General features: G+C 44.1%; 2 protein-coding genes across 30 annotated transcripts; one reads left to right on the top strand and one right to left on the bottom strand.

Moving 5' to 3' along the window:
* Positions 1 to 509: 509 nt before the first annotated feature.
* Positions 510 to 21,276, bottom strand: LOC100381574 (uncharacterized). Of its 6 annotated transcripts, none has more exons than XR_002264656.2 (4): positions 17,153 to 17,242; positions 13,322 to 13,383; positions 10,054 to 10,157; positions 510 to 563 (listed from the first exon to the last, which is right to left on the bottom strand). XR_002264656.2 is itself a non-coding variant. In XM_020543402.2 (4 exons), the coding sequence occupies exons 1-4, from the start codon at positions 13,515 to 13,517 to the stop codon at positions 9,581 to 9,583; spliced, it is 546 nt and encodes a 181-aa protein (XP_020398991.1). In that variant the 5' UTR covers positions 13,518 to 13,573; the 3' UTR covers positions 8,661 to 9,580. The 6 variants fall into 6 exon arrangements, 3 of the variants coding, with proteins under 3 accessions (XP_020398991.1, XP_020398990.1, XP_035817547.1); XM_020543402.2 differs by lacking the exons at positions 510 to 563; positions 17,153 to 17,242 and adding exons at positions 8,661 to 9,901; positions 13,459 to 13,573; XM_035961654.1 differs by lacking the exons at positions 510 to 563; positions 17,153 to 17,242 and adding exons at positions 8,680 to 9,901; positions 15,365 to 15,498.
* LOC103635029 (uncharacterized) lies at positions 10,222 to 19,745 on the top strand. Of its 24 annotated transcripts, none has more exons than XR_002264682.2 (15): positions 11,271 to 11,407; positions 12,046 to 12,197; positions 12,353 to 12,500; positions 12,643 to 12,758; positions 12,869 to 12,899; positions 13,581 to 13,678; positions 13,769 to 13,869; positions 14,361 to 14,367; positions 14,523 to 14,818; positions 15,472 to 15,584; positions 15,678 to 15,858; positions 17,042 to 17,449; positions 18,267 to 18,949; positions 19,150 to 19,392; positions 19,467 to 19,745. XR_002264682.2 is itself a non-coding variant. In XM_020543403.2 (5 exons), the coding sequence occupies exons 1-3, from the start codon at positions 10,775 to 10,777 to the stop codon at positions 12,699 to 12,701; spliced, it is 441 nt and encodes a 146-aa protein (XP_020398992.1). In that variant the 5' UTR covers positions 10,426 to 10,774; the 3' UTR covers positions 12,702 to 12,758; positions 12,869 to 12,899; positions 13,726 to 13,750. The 24 variants fall into 24 exon arrangements, 1 of the variants encoding a protein (XP_020398992.1); XR_004851943.1 differs by having other exon boundaries at positions 14,361 to 14,439; positions 18,377 to 18,949; XR_002264681.2 differs by having other exon boundaries at positions 14,361 to 14,439.
* Positions 21,277 to 21,984: the final 708 nt, after the last annotated feature.

Here is a 21,984-nt window from a genome sequence, read left to right as displayed (position 1 = left end):
CGAGGCCTTTACAAAGTTCCACTAGCTTCCGAAAACCCGCTACAGTTTATAGGAAGATCCAGTACAGGAATCCCTTGCAGGACCGCCATCGCAGCAAAATCCTCCCGAGGGCCTCCCCGCACTGACCTCTCCCCTACTGCCCTTGCCCCTTTCGGGTAAGGTAGTCTTCCACTAGCTTTCCTAATTAATCAGCCAAGGGCGTCCCATTAAACCCCTGTGGTAGCACTGTTTTCCCGGGTGGTTCTCCATGTTCCAATTAACATAATGATCTCAACATGAACAATAAATAACAACTGATAACAAAAATGTAACCATGGATAGTGTATCTCCATACCCAAAACCACATATAGCACTAGCAAGTACTACCCAGAAAGTTCAGTGGTAAACAAGGTATAAAGATAGACAAACTAGGGTAACCTATTGGGTCCCATCAAAATTAACCTATGCAGATCATTATGATTAATTAGAACATGAGTAGGTAAAAAGAAGTGATCAAGGGCACAACTTGCCTGGGCCTTGAGAATCCAGGTACCAGGATGATCTTCAGGTGACACGTGACCTCACTGCTAGTCGTAGCAATCCAAACAAACATGGCATAGGCAAAATTAACATTACACCAAACATGCAAATAGAATATACAATAATAAACTAGACATTAAAATAAGATCACAGGAAAAAGAATTATTAATTTTTGAGTTATAGAATTCAAGTTATGAATTTTCAAAGGTTTTATGTGTTTAAAATGGATTAAGTGAGAGATTAAATTTCTAATTGTTTTCATGACAAAACAGAGGCTCTAAGTGATAGATAATAAAATTACAAAATTTTAGAAAGTGGAATGGATAAATTTGGAGCAAGTATGAATTTTCTATGAATTATCTAAGTTCTAGCAATTATTTTCATATTAAAAATCCATTTTCTATTTTATTTATTCAATTTAAACGAGTTCTGGACTGGGCCTCAATTATAAGAAAGGTCAGGGGGCTCGGCGCAAGAATTCCCAGACTCAGGAAACAGTAAAACGGGGATGGCGGGTTGATTCCAGAAATCCCCAGGGTCTCTTTAACAAGAATAACCCGCGAAGGGGTATGAATAGATCTGAGCCGCACGATCTAAAGTCTATGGCCTAGATTAGATCGCCTAAAACCGAACCGGTATGCAGCCATAGTCCCAGGATCTGAATCCGACGGTCACGTTTTAATGAACCCGCGATCGGATTTCTACCGTATATCGCGAGATCAACGGTCCGAGTTCTTCCTAGCTGAAGAGGTAGCTACCATCTAATCTTGGCCGCCCATCATCAGATCAACGGCCACGGCGCATCCGCACCCCTGACGGCTACCCACGGCGGCGAGAATCCACCAAATCCCCCCTCCCACGGCGGCGCTAAGGACGGCGTGGTGAAATTCGGCCCGACCAGGGCCCCTCCGTTCGATTAACTGACATAGAACAACAATTGAACCGAGGCGAACACGGTGAGGTGAGTTACCGGGTAGATAGACCACTGGCGGAGGCAGGCCACGGCGGAGGGCGGAAATACCCGAAGTCGAGACTCCGGTGAGGAATTCGTCGTGCACCGGTCACCAATTCCGCACGTGGAGGCCCCGGTTATGTTCGCCGCACCCAGATGAGCTGCCAAGACTTCACAATGACTCGTAGACGACGGTGGCCAAGCGATTCAAGGGTGGCGGCCGAAAACCTTCCGCAAGCGTAGCAACGGCGCACGGCAATCGGTGCAAGCGGATGAGGAGGGAAGGAGGAGGCCGCGGCACGATGCTTTTATACCCGGGAGAGCACGGAATCGCTGTACCGGCTAACGGAGCCGCTGCCGAGATTCACGCGCGCGCGCGATCGGCGAGGTTTGTTGAAGACGAACCCGACAAGCGGGCCCCGCGGATCAGCGAAAGAAGCAGGGAGGAGTGAGCGCGGTCGTGGGAGGCCGACGAGTGGGGTCCGCGAGACAGTGACCAGGCGTGCGCGTGAGAGGCTGGGCAGAGGGCCCCACCTGTCGGCGCCGTGGGGAAGGTTAATGGGCTCGCGTCTGGTATTTCTTAACTGGCCAGAATTGAGTTCAGTCGGCCCATGAAGGCATAGTGTCCCTTTTTCTTTTTATTTCCTATTTTCTTTTCTACATTTTCAAATCCAATTTGAATTCAAACTTAAATTCAAACCTTTGTGAATAACTTGTCCTCATTTTGAATAGTATAATTTAATAATATTAGTGTGAAGAATTTTTATTCTGATTTTATTTTATTTTATGTAGTATTTTTCTTAGTTCTCCCCTTTTCTTTTTATTTTCTACTTTCTATTCCAAATTCAAATTTATACTTCTATTTTAGTTTTCAGATTTTTCAAATGTATCAATCGAAATCCAAGGGTGAATATAAACCATACTATTTTATTATCACCAGTTTAAGTTTTTATTCTCCTTTTTATCTATTTCATGGGATGTATAAATGGTTTCCTTTAAAAGATAAATTCTTTTTCTCCTCATTTTTCTTATTTCCCAATGATACTTTGTTTAGATTTCTTCTACCAATTCCAAATTCAGAATTTGGGTGTTACACTGCATTTAATCAAGAGAAGTTGGTAAGACTTGCTGGGTTTTATCCTCATGACTTTGAGTTTGAAGAAATGAACCAACTTCCTTTTCAATTGAATCGATACATTGAAAATATGAAGAGAGATGACAATTTCAAAAATTTGAGAAGTCTAGCAGAGTTGTCTATGATGTTTGTGAAAACACAAATGACTCTACGGTATGATATTGTTTACAAGCTTCTGAAGTTGGTATTAGTTCTTCCTGTTGCAACTGCTGGTGTTGAGAGGGTCTTTTCTTCAATGAACCACATCAAAAGCAAGCTAAGAAATAAGATGGGACAAGAATTCTTGAATGGTTGTTTGGTTACATTTATTGAAAGAGAATTCTTCTTGCAAGCCAAGGATAAAGACATCATCGCTCGTTTTCAAAATATGAAGGATCGAAAACTTGTCTTATAATGTAAGCTTCCTTATCATTTAGATATTTATTATCCTTTATATATTTCAAATATTGGCTCTTATCACTGGCATTGAAGAATTTTATTTTTTGATCAATTTTATGCCCATCTAAAACCTGATTTTGTTTGTTAGATATTATATGTATGATATAAACTTGTTGGTTGTTCCTATGTAATATATTACGGTATTATATATATCGAATAGTTAGACTTTATATGGTATTATATATACCATTTTTTTTACTTCTATCAATTTTGAATACCCATCTTTGAAATCCTGGGCCCGCCACTGGCCGAGTGCCCGACAAAAAGTACTCGGCAAAGAAGCTGTTGCCGATGTACAGTTCGCCGAGCGTTCTTTGCCGAGTGTTACACTCGGCAAAGCCGTTGCCGAGTGTAAAATAGCCTTTGCCGTGTGTTTCGAACACACGGCAAAGAAGCTGATTCCGGTAGTGCCTTCTTCTTCGTCCAACCATCTGACAGCGGCTGCCGGGCTCCCCACGGTGGCGACTACGCCGGCAAGCAGGCGTCTGACGCTCTAGTCACTTATCCCCAATACTTCTAGGTCCTACTCGAAGAGGGTAACGCCGCGAATTGATCCAGAGCTTCTTATCTCAGATTAGGGCATTAGGGTACGAGGTTCACGTGGACAACAGATCTGTGGAGAGTGGCGGCATGGTGGTGGACTCACTCCGGTGAGGAAATCGCCACGCGCCTTGACCCTCCATCCACTGCGCACATGCAAAGGCATAGTATGTGCAACCACGAACCTCCCTAACTACATTCTAGCCCCGAACGCAGGCAAAAAATGAATCCCCAGCGGCGACGGCTTCTCTTTTCTCTCCCTTCTAGCTTTGCCTACTGGTAGCTCATGGTTTCCTGGGTCCTGATGATCTATGGATTGATGCGGCCATGGGGAGTTGGCGGCTGCATATATATATACGTGTGGGGCGGTGCAAGATCTAGTGCCATGGGCGTGAGATCATTGGGGGTCTCGGAGTTCGTTTCTGTCTCGGACACGATGTGGGAGAAGCCCCCTGCCAACACAGGCCTGTAGGTCTGCGGCACACTGCCTGGGCGTGGGGAGATACCGAAAGACGGTCCACCCGTCAGTGGGGGTCGTGGGGCACGGCCGTGAGCACGCGGGGTGACGCTGGGCCGAGCGGACTGGACAATGGCCCCGCACGTTGGCACGCAGGGGTGACTGACATCGTGGCTCGCAGCTGTCAGCGCGTGGAGGAGGACAAGTTAGCTGTCACCAGGAAGCTGGCTGGGCCGATGCGAGAGGGCTTGGGCCGACTGGAATGGTTCATGGTCCAAAGTAAGGTTTTCTCCTATTTGTTTTTTTCTATTTTCATTTTTATTTTTGTTTCTAATTTCAAATCCGAATTGCAAATCCAGTTTTTTAAAATCTCAACTTAAGCTAAATGCACAACCAAAATTCCAAAATGGATGCAAAAATATAATTTTATTTAATATTTATCAAATAGGGAACATGTCTCACAAATAAAACATAAACTTGAAATAAATTCTAAATTTTATTTCTCTAATAACTACCTAATACTTTGAACCATATTTTTAAGGGTTTACACCCAGGGGTATTATTGGATCTAGTTCTTAATGTGTTCTGGGATGGTATCACATATCCCTATTTTTGTGTCGGCCAAGGTGTTTTGAAGATTGTATTTCCTAGTTGTTTGGCATCATTGAAAGGAAAGTGTACCCTTGCATTGGGCAAGTTCTAGTTGTTTTGGTGATTAAATGCTGAACACACCACCTTGAACTAACCCTCTTCATGTGAGCATGAGCATAGGTGTGGATAAATCAAATTAAAGCTATCAAGTCTAAAAGAGCACAAATATGGACCTAAATGGGCAACTTCATGGAAAATGATATAAGTGTAAGGTTTGCACTTTTAAATATGTTTCGTAGGCCCTTTACAATGTTTCTAGTACTTGTTGGTTCTAACTCTCTTTGTAGAGAAAATCACTTTTGGGACTTGAGTTTGCACATATTGCAAATCCTATTGAAATGGTGGAACAAAGGTGAGAATCTAGCACTTAGTCATTTGTTTTAGTTGCTAACTATGTTCATCTAAGTGCTACGGAACTTCTCAAGTCGAGCCAAAAAGAAGTGAAGAAGTTTGGCTAAAAAGGACCAAACATGGGCTAGACTGGGCCTCACCGGACAGTACGGTGTGCACCGGACCCGGCCTATTCAACTGGCCAACTAGCTGCTCTCGAGAAAACGTCGCGACACGCTGGCTAAAAATCACCGGACAGTCTAGTGTGAACCGGACATGTCCGGTGCGCCAGGCGACCAACGACTCTGCCCCGTGCCAACGATCGACCGCGAGATCGGCACCGACCACATCACCTTGACCACGATCGAGAGGGAGCACCGGACAGTCTGATGTGCCACTGGATTGTCTGGTGCCCACCCAAAATGGAAGGCGACCAATCATATGATTCGGTGGCCGTTGCAGACAGAGTGTTCAGTGTGCCACCGGACGGTCCGGTGCACCCACAGACAGAAGGCAATCAGCGCCTTCCAAATGGAAGAGCAACGGCTCCTTGGCCCCCGTGGGGCTATAAAAGAGGCCCCTAGGCGCCTCTACCAGTACACCAAGCATTCTAAGAGCACACTACAACTCCGAGACTCCGTGACCACATTGTTTGAAGTGTTTCAGAGATTTGAGCGTGTTTCTGAGCTGCAACTTTGTCGTATTCGTTCTTGCGCTCTCTTCTTCGCTTGTGTGTGTTGTTACTGCGGTTGTGCTCTTGTGTGTAAACTCTACTCCCTCCCTTACTCCGTTTTTTTATTGTGATCACTTGTGTAAGGCGTGAGAGACTCCAACGTGTGGAGATTCCTCACAAACAGGATTAAGTTATAAGGAAGACATGTGGCACTCAAGTTTGATATTTGGATCACTTGAGAGGGGCTGAGTGCAACCCTTAACCAAAGGAGCTCATCACAACATGGAGTAGGCATTGGTCGAACCACAGTAAAAATCATTGTGTCTCCTGTCTCTTTACTTTCTTGTGATTATTGTCTTCTTGAGTTCTCATATTCACTTGGAATACCGCTCCTAGTTTAATACTTATCTTAAGTGAGCATTCAAGTGAAGAGTTCTCATCTCTCTTCTCTCAGCTCTCAAACTTGGTTTTAAGTCACGCTGACCCACTTATTGGACCAAGTTTGTATTGTTTGGAGCAAGTTTTGCAGGATCACCTATTCATCCCCCTCTAGGTGCTCTCAATTAGTATCAAAGCCATCCTCCTCATCAAGGGACTAATCACCTGAAGAGATGGATCCTAAAGGCAAGGGTAAGGTGACCAACGAGAAGGGGAAGGAGAGGGAAATACCCTCCAACGAAACACCTAAGGGAGAGACCATTGACTCTGGTTCTAGCAAGAAGGATGATAAGAAGAAGTGCATCAAGAAGATAGTCTACTACGATAGCGACACTTCTTCATCTTCACCAAGGGAGGACGACAACTCATCCTCTACAAAGAAAAAGACGGTGAAACAAAACTATTCTAAGACCTCTTTTTAATTATTCTCGCATTCCTTATAATGCAAATGCTCATTTGCTATGTATTATTCTTGGCAAGCCCCCTCATTTTGATGGGGAAGATTATTCTTGGTGGAGTCATAAAATGTGGAATCATTTATTTTCTGTTCATCCTAGCATTTGAGACGTAGTTGAGAATGGAATGCAATGCATAGATAGTGATGATGAAAATTATAATGCAATCCATGCTCAAGAAATTATTCATAAGAAATACCTAGGCCACTACTGTGCTTTTAGCTTCCTTGTGCAGGGATGAATATAACAAAGTTAGTGGCTTAGACAACGCCAAAGAAATCTGGGACACCGTCAAGATCTCTCATGAGGGCAATGACATCACCATGATCACCAAGATGGAGTTGATGTAAGGCGAGCTAGGGAGGTTCTCCATGAAGAGAGGGGAAGATGCAACTAAAACATACAATAAGCTCAAGACCCTTGTCAACAATATTTGAAGCTATGGGAGTACAAGATGGACAGATCACGACGTGGTGCGCCTAATGCTAAGGCCATTTACCGTTATTGATCCTAATCTTGTAAACCTTATTCATGAGAATCCCAGGTACACCAAAATATCACCCAAAGAAATACTTGGAAAATTTGTAAGAGGGCGCATTATGGCAAAGGATGTGAGGTACATCAACGACATCGCCAATGGACCCCTTCCTCAATATGAGCCACAACCCGTTTCTCTCGAAGGTGGCGCAAATTGAGGTGGCTGGTCTCAATGAGGATGAGATGGCACTTGTGATCAAGCGCTTCAAGACTGCTTTGAAGGGACGCAAGGACTATCCCAAGAAGAATAAATCAAGGGGAGAGCGTTCATGCTTCAAGTGCGGTAAGAACGATCATTTTATTGTTCACTGTCCCGATAATAAAAATGACTAAGACCAAGACAAGAAGGAAAGAATGAGAAGAAGAAATTTTATAGAAAGAAGAAGGGTGAGGCGCACATCGGAAAGGAATGGGACTCGGATGCTCTTCATCCGACTCCGACAACGAAGGACTCGCCGTCTCCGCCTTCAACAAGTCCTCCCTCTTCCCCAACGAACGACATACATGCCTCATGGCTAAGGAGAAGAAAGTACGTACACATGACACTCCTAAGTACACTTCTTCTAGTGATGAGGAGTCTAATGATGATGTTGATTATATCGATCTTTTTAAGGGCTTGGATAGGTCTAAAGTAGATAAAATTAATGAATTGATTGATTCTCTTAATGAAAAGGATAGATTGCTAGAAAAGCAAGAGGATTTGCTTTATGAGGAACATGATAAAGTTGTTAAAGTACAAAAACCCCTTGCTTTAGAAATTAAGAAGAATGAAAGGCTTGCTTGTGATCTATCTACATGTCAAGCTTCTATTTCTAGCCTCATGATCTCACAAAGATACTGCAGTCGGCTGGCAAGCAGTTGACAACCGGTGACCAAACACACTAGAAATCCTAAGTCGTTACAGCACACATAGGTAACCAAGTTCAGATTATCACAGAATAGCAATCCATGCAACAACGTCTTCTCAAGGCTCTCCAACTCCACCCATCTCTCTGCATGCTCCTCCAGTGAAAGGTCATGTGCTCTCAAGAAAGTCACCCCCGGGTGGTCTGGGATCTCTAGGCTCGGTCAAACCTTGCATTGAACTTAGGGATGGCAATTTAATCCATGGATTTGGATATCCGTCGGATATCTGACTCGACGGATCAGGATATGGATATGTTTTTTGACCCATGGGTTAGACTCGTATCCGATCCGAGATAAAGTGGGCATGGATTTGGATATTAAACATCACCCGCGGGTAATCCGTTGGATATCCGAAATTAACCATTACTGTTGGCCCACACATGGGCACCAATGAACAAATCGCCAACCCACCATTGAGCCCAGCCGCCAGCCCACCAAGGCACCATTCAGCCAAAGTGCCAAACGCCCAACCCAAACCCTAATCCCCTCAACCCTCATTCGGTCATCCCCTGCCCAGCCCCCAGCCACCGAGCACGTGCAGGCAGCAGGCTGCAGCCTTGCGTTCGACGTTCCTGGCTCCTCGCCCCAGCGGCTCAGCCCCCAGGCGGCCAGCAGGAGCACGACGCGTCGCCCAGCAGGAGCATGACGCCCACGGGATGAACATGATCATGATTCCACCAGGATGAACATTGATTTAACCATTTATCGAATCTGATCATTGATTTAACCATTTAGCTATTTTGTTGTTTGCCAGGATGAACATGATTCTACTATCATTGACTAAAAAAATTCAAACATAGCTACTATAGCGCTAGCTCAAGTGCTCAACACTACACTCGGATCAGAATCAGAAGGCAAAAGGTTGAAGACCAAAAGTAGACATGTATTTGTTGTCATCTATTTGTTTTCATGTTGAGACATGTAGACATGTATTTTTGTCATGTTAAGAATGTTGCTTGTTGAAGGACATGTATATTTCTTTAAATTTTTTATTAAATTTTAAGTTGTGTATGATGTTGAATTGGGAAGAAATTTGATTAATTATGTTATTCAATTGCTGAAAATGGTTCTTTTTCATATCCGATAGATATCTAATGGATATCCAAAACCCGATGGACATGGATATAGATATGAATTTCTACCCGCAGGTATAGTCGCGGGCGGATATTGTCTATGACTGTGGATTTGACTACGGGCGGATATTTCCAATATCCGACCCGACCCGACCCGTTACCATCCCTAATTGAACTAAAAAGCTCGCCCTCCGATGATGTTGAATCGAGCATCTACAAACACCAGTCCAAGCTGAACCAGATTACCTCCATTCACATATGCCAGGACTTGCCTATAGTGTGCGTCAGATGTGCTGGGCTCCAAAGGCTCTCCAGTTACGCCATCGGGCACACAGAATTCGGAGTCCAGTCCAATGTAGCGCAATTGTTTGTCTGATCCTTCCTCTGCAGCTGCATCCAGTAGTGTGCCAATCAGTGCACACATCTCCGTCATCATGTCCTGCTAGATATTGTTGATGATCAATTGTGGAACCCCGTCAGCCCTCTGCTGCTGGTGGTGGTGGTGGAACTGAGACTCCTGCTGTGTAACCTCCCAGAGCTGTTGTTGATGCTGGAGCTGAGCCTGCTGGTCTGCAGCCCCCAGGATCTGTTACCGCTGATGCTGCACACCCTCTAAGATCTGATACCGATGCTGCAACTATGTCGGCTGGTATGGCATTGGCTGTGCCACCGCTACACCACCGGGCACAAGGTAGTAAGGGGGTCGCATCGTGCCATCGTGGACTGCGCCACCATGGCCGCATGCTGATCCCAGCTGGTGGCACCCTACCCAAGAACTGCAGCAGTGAACGGAAGCACTGAACGAACAAGAAGATGACGCCCGATCAACCAGACGACCCAATCCAACAGAAACATATAATGGGAATGGTGATCAACCATACAACGCATAAAAAGATGAGATTGCAAGAAACAAGTCGCAAATAATACTATAGAGGAGTAGAGGACTCACCTGAAACAAAATACGGAGGGTACTGAGGAAATTGCATCGTGGGCTGCGCCACCACGGCTCTATGCTGATCCCATTCCCATCCGTGGGCCCCCTCTGTCCAGGAACTGCAATAAGAACACGACGCCCGATCAACCATCGACAACCCAACACAAGAAAATGCAATGGAAACGCCAATCGACCAAGATCAACAATGCAAGAAAAAAACGGTGAAAGTAACTTGCAAGAAACAACAAAATTCAGTCAGATATGTCGCCTAACAAGGAACTACACTAGCGCAAGCATACAGAGGACTCACCAAGATATCTTTACTACTATGAAGAAGGTAAGAGGTAGGCTGCCATTACTGATTCTGCCATTCTCATTCCTGTTTCTACCGTTCTCATTCCTATTCTCATTCCCGATTCTGTCTCCACCCCCGATGCCCCTCCCCCGCGTAACCCCCATGGCTCACCGCACCACACGAAACCTCCGATCCCACGACCTCGACGACGGCCATGGCCGGCAAGCAGATGCAATACCGTGCCCCAACTCGCCCCGCACGTCGCCCATCCTGTCACCCCCACGCGATGGCCGCGACTCCGCGAGACAACCGCTGTCCGCCCCCACCACCCTCCCCCGTGACGCCCTCTCCCATGACGCTTTGTGCGCGTGAGTCTGCGACTGCCGACAGTCGTCGCCGTACTGGAGCCCAATCTGCTGGCTCCCCCTCGACCTCACCACCATGCCCCCATCGGACCCCGTCGCGCCGTGCGTGGCGGCGCCGGTGATGGACGCGGCGTTGCTAGCCGTCATCGTCCCGCCTCGACGTTCGATCCGTGCTCACCACGGTTGGTGCTCGCACGCAATGTGGCGTGGCGAGGTTACTGCGGGCGTCGCGGAGGTGGAGGGGGAAGGGGAGGACGAGGGCACGGGCAAGAGAGCGCATCGCGGTGGACGGTCTCGTGAGTGAGTGCTGCTGCCTGCCCCTCTCTCTCTGTCTGCGTTCTCCTGGTGCTGCTCTCCCTCTCCTCCCCTGCTTCGACCTCCCGCCTTTCCCCGCCGTTTCTTGGATTTCTAGGATCCAGACAACCGCCCTTGTGAGCCTGCCTTCCTGCCTACTACCTGCGTACGTACAGGAGGGACCTTGGGTGATCCGGGTGCTTGGTTTCTTGGTTCTGCGGCTTTCGCTGCTGTTGGATTTGCCGAGTCGGAGCCACCGGAGATGACCGTCGACGAGCTGAAGCTGCAGGCAAGGGCCAGCGGCGGCCACGGCCTAAGGACCAGTTCCCCGTCGGCATGCGCGTGCTCGCCGTCGACGACGACCCGACCTGCCTCAAGGTCCTCGAGAACCTCTTGTTCCGCTGCCAGTACCATGGTACTTCCCTGTATGCTTGGTTTCCTACTCTTCTCATCGGATTGTATATACATCCTGCCGTTCTTTTTCACCTTTATTGTCCCCGATTCGGCTCTTCGGTTTGGTTTTATTTAGTTTCCGTTGTTCGCGTACCAACTATCAAGAAGTCTATGGAGATATTTGGGTTGCTGTTTTTGCATTTTTTTCATCACATAAATAGCAACCCCGACTTTATGCGCCACCCCCACTTCATCCTCCTCCTGTTGTTTTCACCATGAAATATTTTTTGCCATGTAATGTCATGTCAGGCTCAGTTTCATCTTCTTTCTTCTGCAAATAATAATCGGGTTTGACTCTGCCGATCCGATTTTATTTGTACCATGCGCTGGCACACGGCTATATTTAGAACAATCTTATCTTCCAAAGCTTTTCCAACCGCCAGCTGCGCGATTTATGTACACTTGTGTGTCCTGCAATTTCTGGCTGTCCATTTCCGATCTCCACCGTGGTCTGGTTTTGTTCAACGTAAGGAAAAAAATCGTTCTCGCTAACTTTCCTCGGAGTCGAGTGATTCCACATGTATAATGTGTTCCTCCGGGGGGCTTTGACTTGTATACAGCTATACATGCGCTGAACTGTCCGGATTTGTGATGTCGCAGTGACAACAATGGGACAGGCAGCCACGGCCCTGAGCTGCTGAGGGAGAAGAAGGACCAGTTTGACCTTGTGATCAGCAACGTCCACATGCCGGACATGGACGGCTTCAAGCTCCTCGAGCTTGTGGGCCTCGAGATGGACCTTCCGGGGATTAGTAAGCTTTCACTTGCCCACTCCTGTTCGTGCCTTTATTGCAGTTGCAGCAGGCCAATGATCTCAAAATTTTGGCATTGCTTGAAAAATCATCATTGTGAATGAATAGGTCTTGTATGGTACCATCTGGTTACTTTGTTTTTTTACCTCCATTAGACAACTGAAAACCTTGCCCGATTTGTAAAGAAGTTTTCTTGTTCAATGCGGCATTGAATTTGGGAGGAATGGCAAGTCTCATGAAAACTTCTATATGCCCTACACGTGACCACTAAAAGAAAGAGTTAGACAGGACAAAAGGCTGCAGGTATAATGAACGCCAATTAGTTTCCTACAGGAACTTCAATTATTTCTGTTGGTTCAATGTACAATGTGCACAGCCTCTGCACAAAACCCCATTCCAATTGATATGGTTTTGTTACTCGATTATGCTTTGGTCCCAGGTGAAGCGGCAGAAGAAGAGCTTTTACATACCCTTACAATGCTGATTTTGATGGAGATGAAATGAATTTGCATGTCCCTCGGACGGAGGAAGCTCGCACTGAAGCGCTTAATTCTCATAGGGGTAGCATTTGCTTTCCTTCTTTTTTAAGTTGAGCAAATGTACTTTTATGTACTAGCACCTTAGCACAACTTTGATAGCTGATATTTTTTTTATTTTTATTGCTTTTACAGGTTCAAAATAATTTATGTACTCCTAAGAATGGTGAGATACTAGTTGCTTCCACGCAAGACTTCTTGACCTCATCTTTCTTAGATATGTTTTCGAATTAGATTGGGATGGAAATTCACATTTGTTTTCACATTTTCTGTTAGCAAGCACAACCATTGTGAAATTATTTTGCATGCACTCAGCCTCTCACCATGGCTATGAGAATGAAATTCAACTTTTAGATATACCAAAATGTTATAGAATCAATATAATTAGATATGTCAAGATGACAACACATATTTCCTTCAACTACTATGGATTTTTCATTGATAAAATACATGCTTGATGGCTGCTTGTCTAAAATTTATTTGTTTAATATTCTTTGTTTGTAAGCCCAAGAATTTGTAAAACCAGGAAATAATTCCAATGAAAGATCGGTGCGGGGCGGAATTTTCTTGGCTTTTTGTAGTGGTTACCGTAGTACATCAACTTGGGCACTTGGCGACATGTCTGGTGCCCAGCTCCATCACATATCAATCTGAAATTAAACATGTGTCTCAGTTCTGAATGAAAAAATTCAGCTAACAGCTAACACTACGCAGTACTAACAGACCTCAAGCATAATACTGTTGATTTGATGTCCTTGTATTTATCTTGAAGCATTGCATTCATGCAGTCATGTAAATAGTACTTTATTTATCTTCTGACCAACACACTAATAACCAACCTTTGCAGTGATGGGGGGTACTTCAATGCAATAATGAGCTTCCCACAAAATTACCCAAACAGCCCGCCATCAGTCAGATTTACCTCTGAAATGTGGCATCCAAATGGTCAGCTTTTTATTAGTGAAAATTGTATTTATTTACTCCATCTGCAGTTATGTTTTCTGACATCATGCATAATATTTGAGGAAATGCCAGTCTATCCTGATGGGCGGGTTTGCATCTCTATTCTTCATCCACCCAGTGAAGATCCAAACGGTTATGAGCTCGCAAGTGAGCGATGGACACCTGTGCACACAGTATGGCTTCGTATACTTTGTTTACATATCTTTTCCCCATTGTAATGTTACTCATCTCCCTTTTATGTGTATACTTTTTAGAGAGAAAATTACCTTGTAGTCTCATTGTTTCAGTTTATGGTCCAATTTACAATGGCTTCACTGTAAATGGGAAAACAACTCGGTAGGAATGCTTTTTTGAATTATAAATTATTTCTATTTCATACGATGCTTATAGGTATGTGATGAGTCCTCCAATCTGAGAAGTAGAGCATGGTAAAGCACTCCAAGCTGCTCTTTCATCGGGAAATTTATAGGTGACACTTGTGTCATACATTGAACTATGGAGTCAAACAAATTACATATTATCCTTCAACATTTTTCACCAGTGGGAACTGTAGTTATTGCATAGAATAGATGGTATATTAATCGTTGAGAGCCAATGTTTACATTAACTGTTATGCAGAAGAAAAATTATGTTTTATTTTATATCTAACTGTACTTTGTTGCAGCTTGTAGGTACTGATCACAGCACATTCAACTCCACATAGATTGTCCATGTTTCTTTCAGTCACCATGATTTATCACTAGGTCATTGTGTTTGTGGCCAACGAGTATTGTTCTAACAGTTATGTTCCCATAGCTAGCTGGATTCATTGTTGTGTTTTGTTCAGGGTACTTTCACCACTTCTGGTATGGTTCTGTCTGTAATGTGCCAGGGATTATTATATTGTTTTTGGTTTGGATTTGGAATGGTTTGGGGTCCACAACGATGATGCGTCAGAGCTGTTCCAAGGGTTGGATGATTTCCATTCCCCTGCTGTCAATTTGACTAGGCTCGCCGTCTCCGCTCTGCCCAACTGGCACCAAGCAGCCAATGGAACTTGAGCATCCAATGGATGATTTCCATTCCCCTGCTGCCAATTCTCCAAACTGCTTTGACCCTTCAACTCAATCCGCATGTACCCAGGTATGCACAGATGCATGGATGATGTATTCGTTTAAAAATTCTCCAAACAACCAATCAAAATCATGCATCTCACTTATAAAGATAATCAACAAAAGGAGTTCAGCAAAGGGAGCAAACCTGGCCCGAATAGTTGTCATTTTAGTTTCTAGGCTGGAGAAGGTTTGCTTAATTTTACAAATATTTTTAACTAATCTGTAAGTAAAATCACTGCCCCACCAAGTACCCAGTTTTAGATTTGATCAGAGGAGTTGCTAGGCCTGTAATTTACAGTGTTTTGGACCAAACACCAAACTTCCAAATAGGCTTTGAAATTGTTGTAAAACTTGTAAGGGTGTCATGTTCAATCTTCTGTGCACATGGCTAATTTTTACCTTCTGCCCAAATCTGGCCTTATTTGTCTTGGTTCTGCCATTCACTACAATAACACGCTAGAGTATATAATGACATTAACAATGTTTCTCAACTTAAACTATAAAGCTATAATAAAAGATCTCAAACAAAAAAAGAAAGATATACGTGAAGTAATGTCTGTATTTCTTTTTAGACCTGTAGTGCCTTTTTATGAAAACCATATGAAGGCCATAAGTGAGTTTGAATGATCTTCCCTTCAGATATTGTTTGCCTGCTGATTCTGAACAACTTTTCACTTGCAGTAAATGTTCAATCTGAATTTGGATCATTGCTAGCAGGATTCTTTGCTTGCTCTTCTACTTCTGAAAATTCGCAAAATGGATAGATAATTCCAGTTAATTTTAATCCATTACAGGTATGGTGATGCTTGCAAACTCTCTATTTTCATTTGAACTACTATACACCACTTCTGGATGGGAGTTGTTTCACTGCGTCAACTATTCTTTAGTAGCCTGTTGTGGCAGCAAACAGCGACCGGGTGCGGAAGCCGGAAGGGAGAGGCGCTTGGTTGACCCGGAACGGACGGCAAGACACCGCCGGGGGTTCACTGCAACCGCACGCGTGGTGGCCGGTGTGGGAAGGAGCCCACTGCTCAAGCAGCGACGACTTCCGCAACTTCTCAGGCCAAGGTAAGCTTTCTCTGTAAGCAAGCCCTTAGGTCCTCGGATCCCAACTGTCCCCATTTCTGCCCCCTATGCTATGCATCAACTATTCTTTTGTAGCCGAAGATATATTAGTGAATTTGAAACTAGAGCAATTAGTATATTCTTCGCAATTACCTTATGGTTGTTCTAAACAACTTGTAATAATTTGAAATTGTAATTTGAAACTGGAGGTAGTAGTATATTCTTCACAATTGGAATGACGAGATCTTATTCTCATAGAATGATTTAAGGTCCCTGACAAAAACGACAGTAATGCACAAGTAGCAATGCGTATCGGTTGAACATGGTCACACTAGCACAACAAATGACCTTCCAATCGGCCAAACCGCGATGGAGCACTACTATGGCTGCATTTATCTGTACACATCCACCAGTTCATTCTAGAGTGTTCAAAGAGAATGGCCACAGAAAGATGTAGACCAAGGGTGTCTATAGAGCCACTTCATAACCAGGGACAGACGCTTAAACCAGCGACACCACTTCATAACCAGCAGGCAGGCAGCACACTCCTTCAGATCGGTGGGATGTTCGAAAAAGATAAGCCCTTGTAACCTTTGTATGCATAGTAGGCAATCCTTGTGTAGTAGAACCTAGGGATGAACATTACAATGCCCAACATCATAAAGAAAATTCCTGATACAACATAAAGGGCCATAAGTTCAGGTAAAGGGAGTAAAAAAATCATGCATAAGCACAGCATTTCATTTGAATAAGTACTTAACTAAAAACTTCAAGAGCAACTTGATTCCAAGGTACCCTGATTTTTTTCAATCCATGATGTGAAGGGACTGGACTATTTGTGTCTGGAAAATTGGGGTTCTTCACTAGCAGTCACAATACGAGAAGAAAAAAAATGAGTTTTGAGGGTTTCCAGATATGCTCTAGAGGGATTCCTAAAGATGGAAATGTCTTGGGTCCTTTTGCTAGAGGGATTCAACAAAGTAAATAAGTCTTGAGTGATCAATAATGATCTTTTCTTAGATACCTGGTCGACCTAATTTTAGGTCTAATATGTCAACACTGATTACCAGTGTAGGAATCTTAATTCCAATTTATAGCTGATTACCAGTGTAGGAATCTTATTCTGTGCTTGGCCAGGCAAAAGCCAAGCCATGCTACCCTGTGCTTATCTACTGTGGTGTTGTAGTTGTAGGGAGGGAGGGCAGCAAAGAAAGCAAGCAAGAAAGAAGCCGATTCCACTGGTGGTTAAGGTTTTGGATTAAAGGAGAGAGGTGCAGAGAAAAAAAGGCAATCTTACTCTTAATCTCTGTGTCCACATCACTTCCGATCATGCTGTGATCGACAGAAGTACGGGTGCCATGGATAAGTGCCTCCTCCTACTCACCAAAGTAATAAGGAGCAGCTGCTGCAGGTTGCAACTCCCTGGGCCAAGCAGTAGCGCAGCAAGTTCAGCACCAATGGCAGCCATATGAAATATAAGGCAAAGCAGATAAAAAGCTTAATTTTTTTTCAAGAAGGTAAAGGCAATGACAGAAAAGTGAGGAGGGTCAGAGGTGTACAGATATGGATGAGGGCTGAAAAGAGGAGCAGGAAGGTAAGATCACTTGCACCAATAATAGGGATCACCGTGAATTAAAATATGAGTAGTGATCATGTCAGTTAAATGCTCATCATGTTTCTTCTTAGGCTTTCTTATTTATATCTACATCTGTGTGAATTTTTTGTACTATAAATTTGTGCCTTCTCGCTAATATAATGTTTTATTACTGTCAGTATATTAAGTGGTAACTGGCCAATGCAATTAGAAGTAGAAAAGCCTTGTGCATTTGTTTTTTTATCTCGGTGTTGTTTGCGCCTCTGCCGTATCTGTGTTCAAGCCTCAGTGGACATATACTCACCTATCTTGGAGATATGATATATAGTAATATAGCTCATTGGGTTCTTTCCATTTGCTGCCAAGCTTTAGTAGGGTATTGTTTACTACCCTGGCTTTTCTTGTCCTAGCAGAAGCACAAAACTAATCAGGATCAACCACTGCAAAATGTGATTGACATAGATCTCACACATATCTTCAACATTGCACAAACATGGGTGCCTTTTTCATTCCTTGTGCTAAGACAATATTTTTAGCTCATTCGGGGTACTGTACAATCCAGAGTTTCTTTTTCGATGCCATACCAATCGTTTGTCTCTGCTTGCTGAGACTTGAAGAAAACTTTGGTGCGTTGTCTCTTTTCGTTTCTGTCAGATTCATTGCTGCCTTCCAGCAATCCAGCTCTTTACCCTTTACAGTATTTCCTTTCCATTTGATAAATCTGTACTTTTTTAGGCTTGAAATCTTCTTTCTCTGTTCTGAGGACTGCTGCAAACTTGTAACAGATGGATTAATCGCTTCTTTTCTTATTTTTTAGGGCATGATGAAATCAGTGTTTGCTATTTAGCCTCCTTCACAACTAAGATCATCCTACATAATAGATTTAGACAACAAAAACTTATGGAGTTTGCTGAAATGCCCTTTCAGGCATGCCCCATCTGTGCTACAAGGGTCGGAATGGACTTGATAGGACATTTGACTATGCAACACGGAAGTTATTTCAAGATATCCTTTTTTAACTATGCTGCCGTTGCTGATCATTTGCATTTTTACATTTTTCACATTATACTACAGTTGAAGATACATAGGTGTCATGGTCGGGCGCACGTCACGGTCATGTTGAATTGTAACTTTTCTCTGGTTCTTGAGCCAGCAACATGACCGGTTTAATGGTGTTTTTGAGAATTCTGTTGATTCCTTCTAAATGTTAAAATTATGTTCACTACCAGGTTATTAGCTTTTGTACTGCACTTCCACACACATACATATTTTTTCTTTTTTCTTATACCTTCCATGTCGTCTGGTCCAGAACTTGTACACTGTGGGGTTAATTATGGATATGGATCTATGAAATATTATTAGCATGAAAATATACATGGCGTGTATGGAACAAAATGGACTCTAATGCTTTTTCTTGTGATGTAGGATGCTTTTGGCGCTGAGAGGAGGAAAGCTATAAGATGCTAAATCTCTCCATTGCATACGGAAAAACGTAGGAAGGTACAAACTTGTCAAACAAACATAGCTCTAAATTAAGCAGCAATCAACCTTAGTGTTCATTACACTTAAATATGAGCTTTGGCCTTTGGATTGGTTTGTGCTGGTCAGCTAGATACCTGAAAACAACAAACTTGTTGAGTAGCGATGTTTACAAGAAATGTAGCCTTCATGAGCTCTTGTAACCCTTTCTCTCTTGTCAGATTTTTGTTAAGGAAGCAAAAGATACACTGAAACTCTGGTATAGCAATAGAAAGAAGGTTCTGGCTTGGCAAGTGAAACAGAAACAGCTAGCACATGAGAAGTGTGAATTTTATACTTTGCTTTGGCGATCACGCCGTGTTCTAAATATGGCTCATGCGACACGCCGTTTTCTAAATATGGCTCATGCGACTTTTGGCCAAAGAGGTCACATTAAGCATGCTGCTATCAATGCTCCTGTACAGGTGGTTACTTTCTATTGCATCTCGTTGTTGGAAAATTAGTTTTGTGCTGAAATTATTTTCTTTTAACACCACAGGGCACTGCAGCTGATGTTGCTATGTGTGCAATGCTTGAGATAGACAGAAATACTCGTCTTAAGGAGCTTGGTTGGGCGCTACTCATGTGGGTAGTTTATGCATAAAGTTATGCCTGTTCGCTGCTTAAATGTTGCCATATTTTGTTTTTCTCTTTGAAACTGTGAAGGGCACAACTTTTTAACGACTTCTGTAACTTGTGTATCTAACATCTGTATTCGGTATTCTGAGTTAAAATGGGCACATTTAATTATATTTTACATAATTTGTTTTAAAGAATAGATGGATGATTATTCTGCATGTTTTTGTTATGCTCTTTATGATACATTCAACGACTTTCCCATACTTCACGCTTGTATTTGTTGTGGGGACAAACAGTAGGTGGTTACTTTTGCATCCCTTTTCTTACTTTCTTGCTTCTTCGCTGCAATACCAGTCTCCCCCTGCTTATTCAACTTCCTTCTTAAGAAAGTATTGCCAATGTAAATTGTCTGTCTTCACCCTAACAAATCGTCACAGAACATTGTAATCATTGTGAACTAACATTTTATCGAACAATTTATTTGTCGTCGCCGTCGCAACGCACGGGCACTATACCAGTACAGGATTATCTTGGGAACTGCCTCGTGGGCTGCGCCACCACGGCTGTATGCTGAGCTCAGCTGGTGTCTCCCTGCCCAAAAACTGTAAGGCCCTGTTTGGGAACAAAGTTTTTGAAAACCACAGTTTTTGAAATACTATACTATATTTTAGTTATGACAATACCGTAGTTTATAATACCGCAGTTTTGAAAACTGAGGTCCAGAGCTAAGTTTAGAATGCCTTAAAACAACTATAGTATTTGCAATACTTCAGTTTTGAAAACAGAGATTTTACCCAGCTTGCCAAACACCATTATGTATATAATACTGCAGTATTTGAGAATACTGCAGTATTCTTCAAAAACTGCAGAAAAACTTTGTTCCCAAACACCCCCTAATATTGCACAAGATTCAGAACTCCAATCAATCAGAGACAGAAATAAAAATTCTGGATTCTACATCCCTCTAAATCCAAGCGCTGCCTGCTCCTGGAGGTGCCCGGCGTGTCCTACGAAGGATGCAAAAGAGGAGGATCAAGTGTGGTCATCTTCTTTCTCACCTTTCTTCTTCCTGTTGACTGTAACCGCATGGGAGGGCATCGCCGGGGGAGGGCTGGCCGGCCACCGGCCATGTTGTCGCGCCGCGGTGGGGCCCATGGCCAGTGGGGCCCACGCCTGGGGCCACGCGAGGGACACAGGGCAGGCTTCACACGCGCGCTCCTGCGCTGGGCTGGGCATGGTCGCGGTGCAAGGATGTCGTACCGGGCTGGGGCAGGGGCCGGCTGGCCAGAGGCCGGTGGCGTGGGCATGCCTGCCCTCGGTGGCTGGGGGTGCGGCACAGGGCTTAAGGGGCGCGCGGCTCGCTGCTACAGCAGCAGGGCTGGCCGGTGGTGGCGCACAGCCGTGGGGACAAGGGAAGGCGTGTGGGGAAGCAGATGGCGCCCGCGGTCGCCGTGGAGGTGAGGATGAGGGGCTTTAGAGAAAGAGGGACAAACGGAGAAAGACAACGAAGACTTTCGTGGTAATTCACAGGAGAAGAAGACCACGCCGCGGCCAAGGAGAAAATCATCGATTGATAAAGAATCGGAGGCACGATTGATGAACTGTAAGCACTGAGATGAAACCATTGACTAGAAGAAAGCATGGGTACTCTCGGATTCTGTGAAGATCAATGGATTGAAAATAATTGCTTGTCAAAGTTGAACCGCCCTAAACTTGAGCGAGCAATTCCTAGAAACTATTTTATGATTTGAAACCTACTCGACGAGAAGTCGTACATATACATATATATAGTGGTTTGGACAAAATAAAATTTAGGTCAAATTCAGATTTTACCATTTATTAAATTTAGAGAATCCAGGATTGCATGTTTAATACTCAAAATATTCTAGATGCTTTCAAAAAAAATATCATTTTCTATCTCCCGTAGGTTCCCTCTAAATTATCCCTTATACCCCACTACAACCATAAAATAGCATTTTCTATCCCTACTTTTTATCCATTATCAATTTTTCATCAACTAACAATTACTCACGGGCACAAAACACAAGAAACGAATATTGCAAGGGGGCGCAGTTGGAGTGTGAGAGAAAAAATCCTATCGTGTGGGAACGATGTAGGGGTGACAGCTGCAATTGCTGTCGTGTCCTCTAGCCGCTAAATTGGTGAGGGGTAGCTGCTCGCGGGAACCGCTGCAGTCAGTTCGATGCGACGACCACGTGGGATAGGGGCCTGACCCTCTACCCCTCCCCTATCTTGGCTTCTTGCGTAGCTGTAGCAGCTACCGACTGAGCACGCTGGCTGACACCTCTGCACCGACCCACACCTACGATTTGTGACTCGTCCTGGTCCTCCACAGGCTTCGAATCCTCCTTTTCCTCATCATAGCTGGTGTCCACCCTGAAAGGCTTGGTCGAGCTTCCATTGGCCTTGGCACGACG

This window comes from Zea mays, chromosome 8 (assembly GCF_902167145.1).
Source record: "Zea mays cultivar B73 chromosome 8, Zm-B73-REFERENCE-NAM-5.0, whole genome shotgun sequence".
NCBI lineage: Eukaryota > Viridiplantae > Streptophyta > Magnoliopsida > Poales > Poaceae > Zea > Zea mays.
The sequence above is the reverse complement of the archived record's forward strand: the minus strand, read 5'-3'. Positions and strand labels throughout refer to the sequence as shown.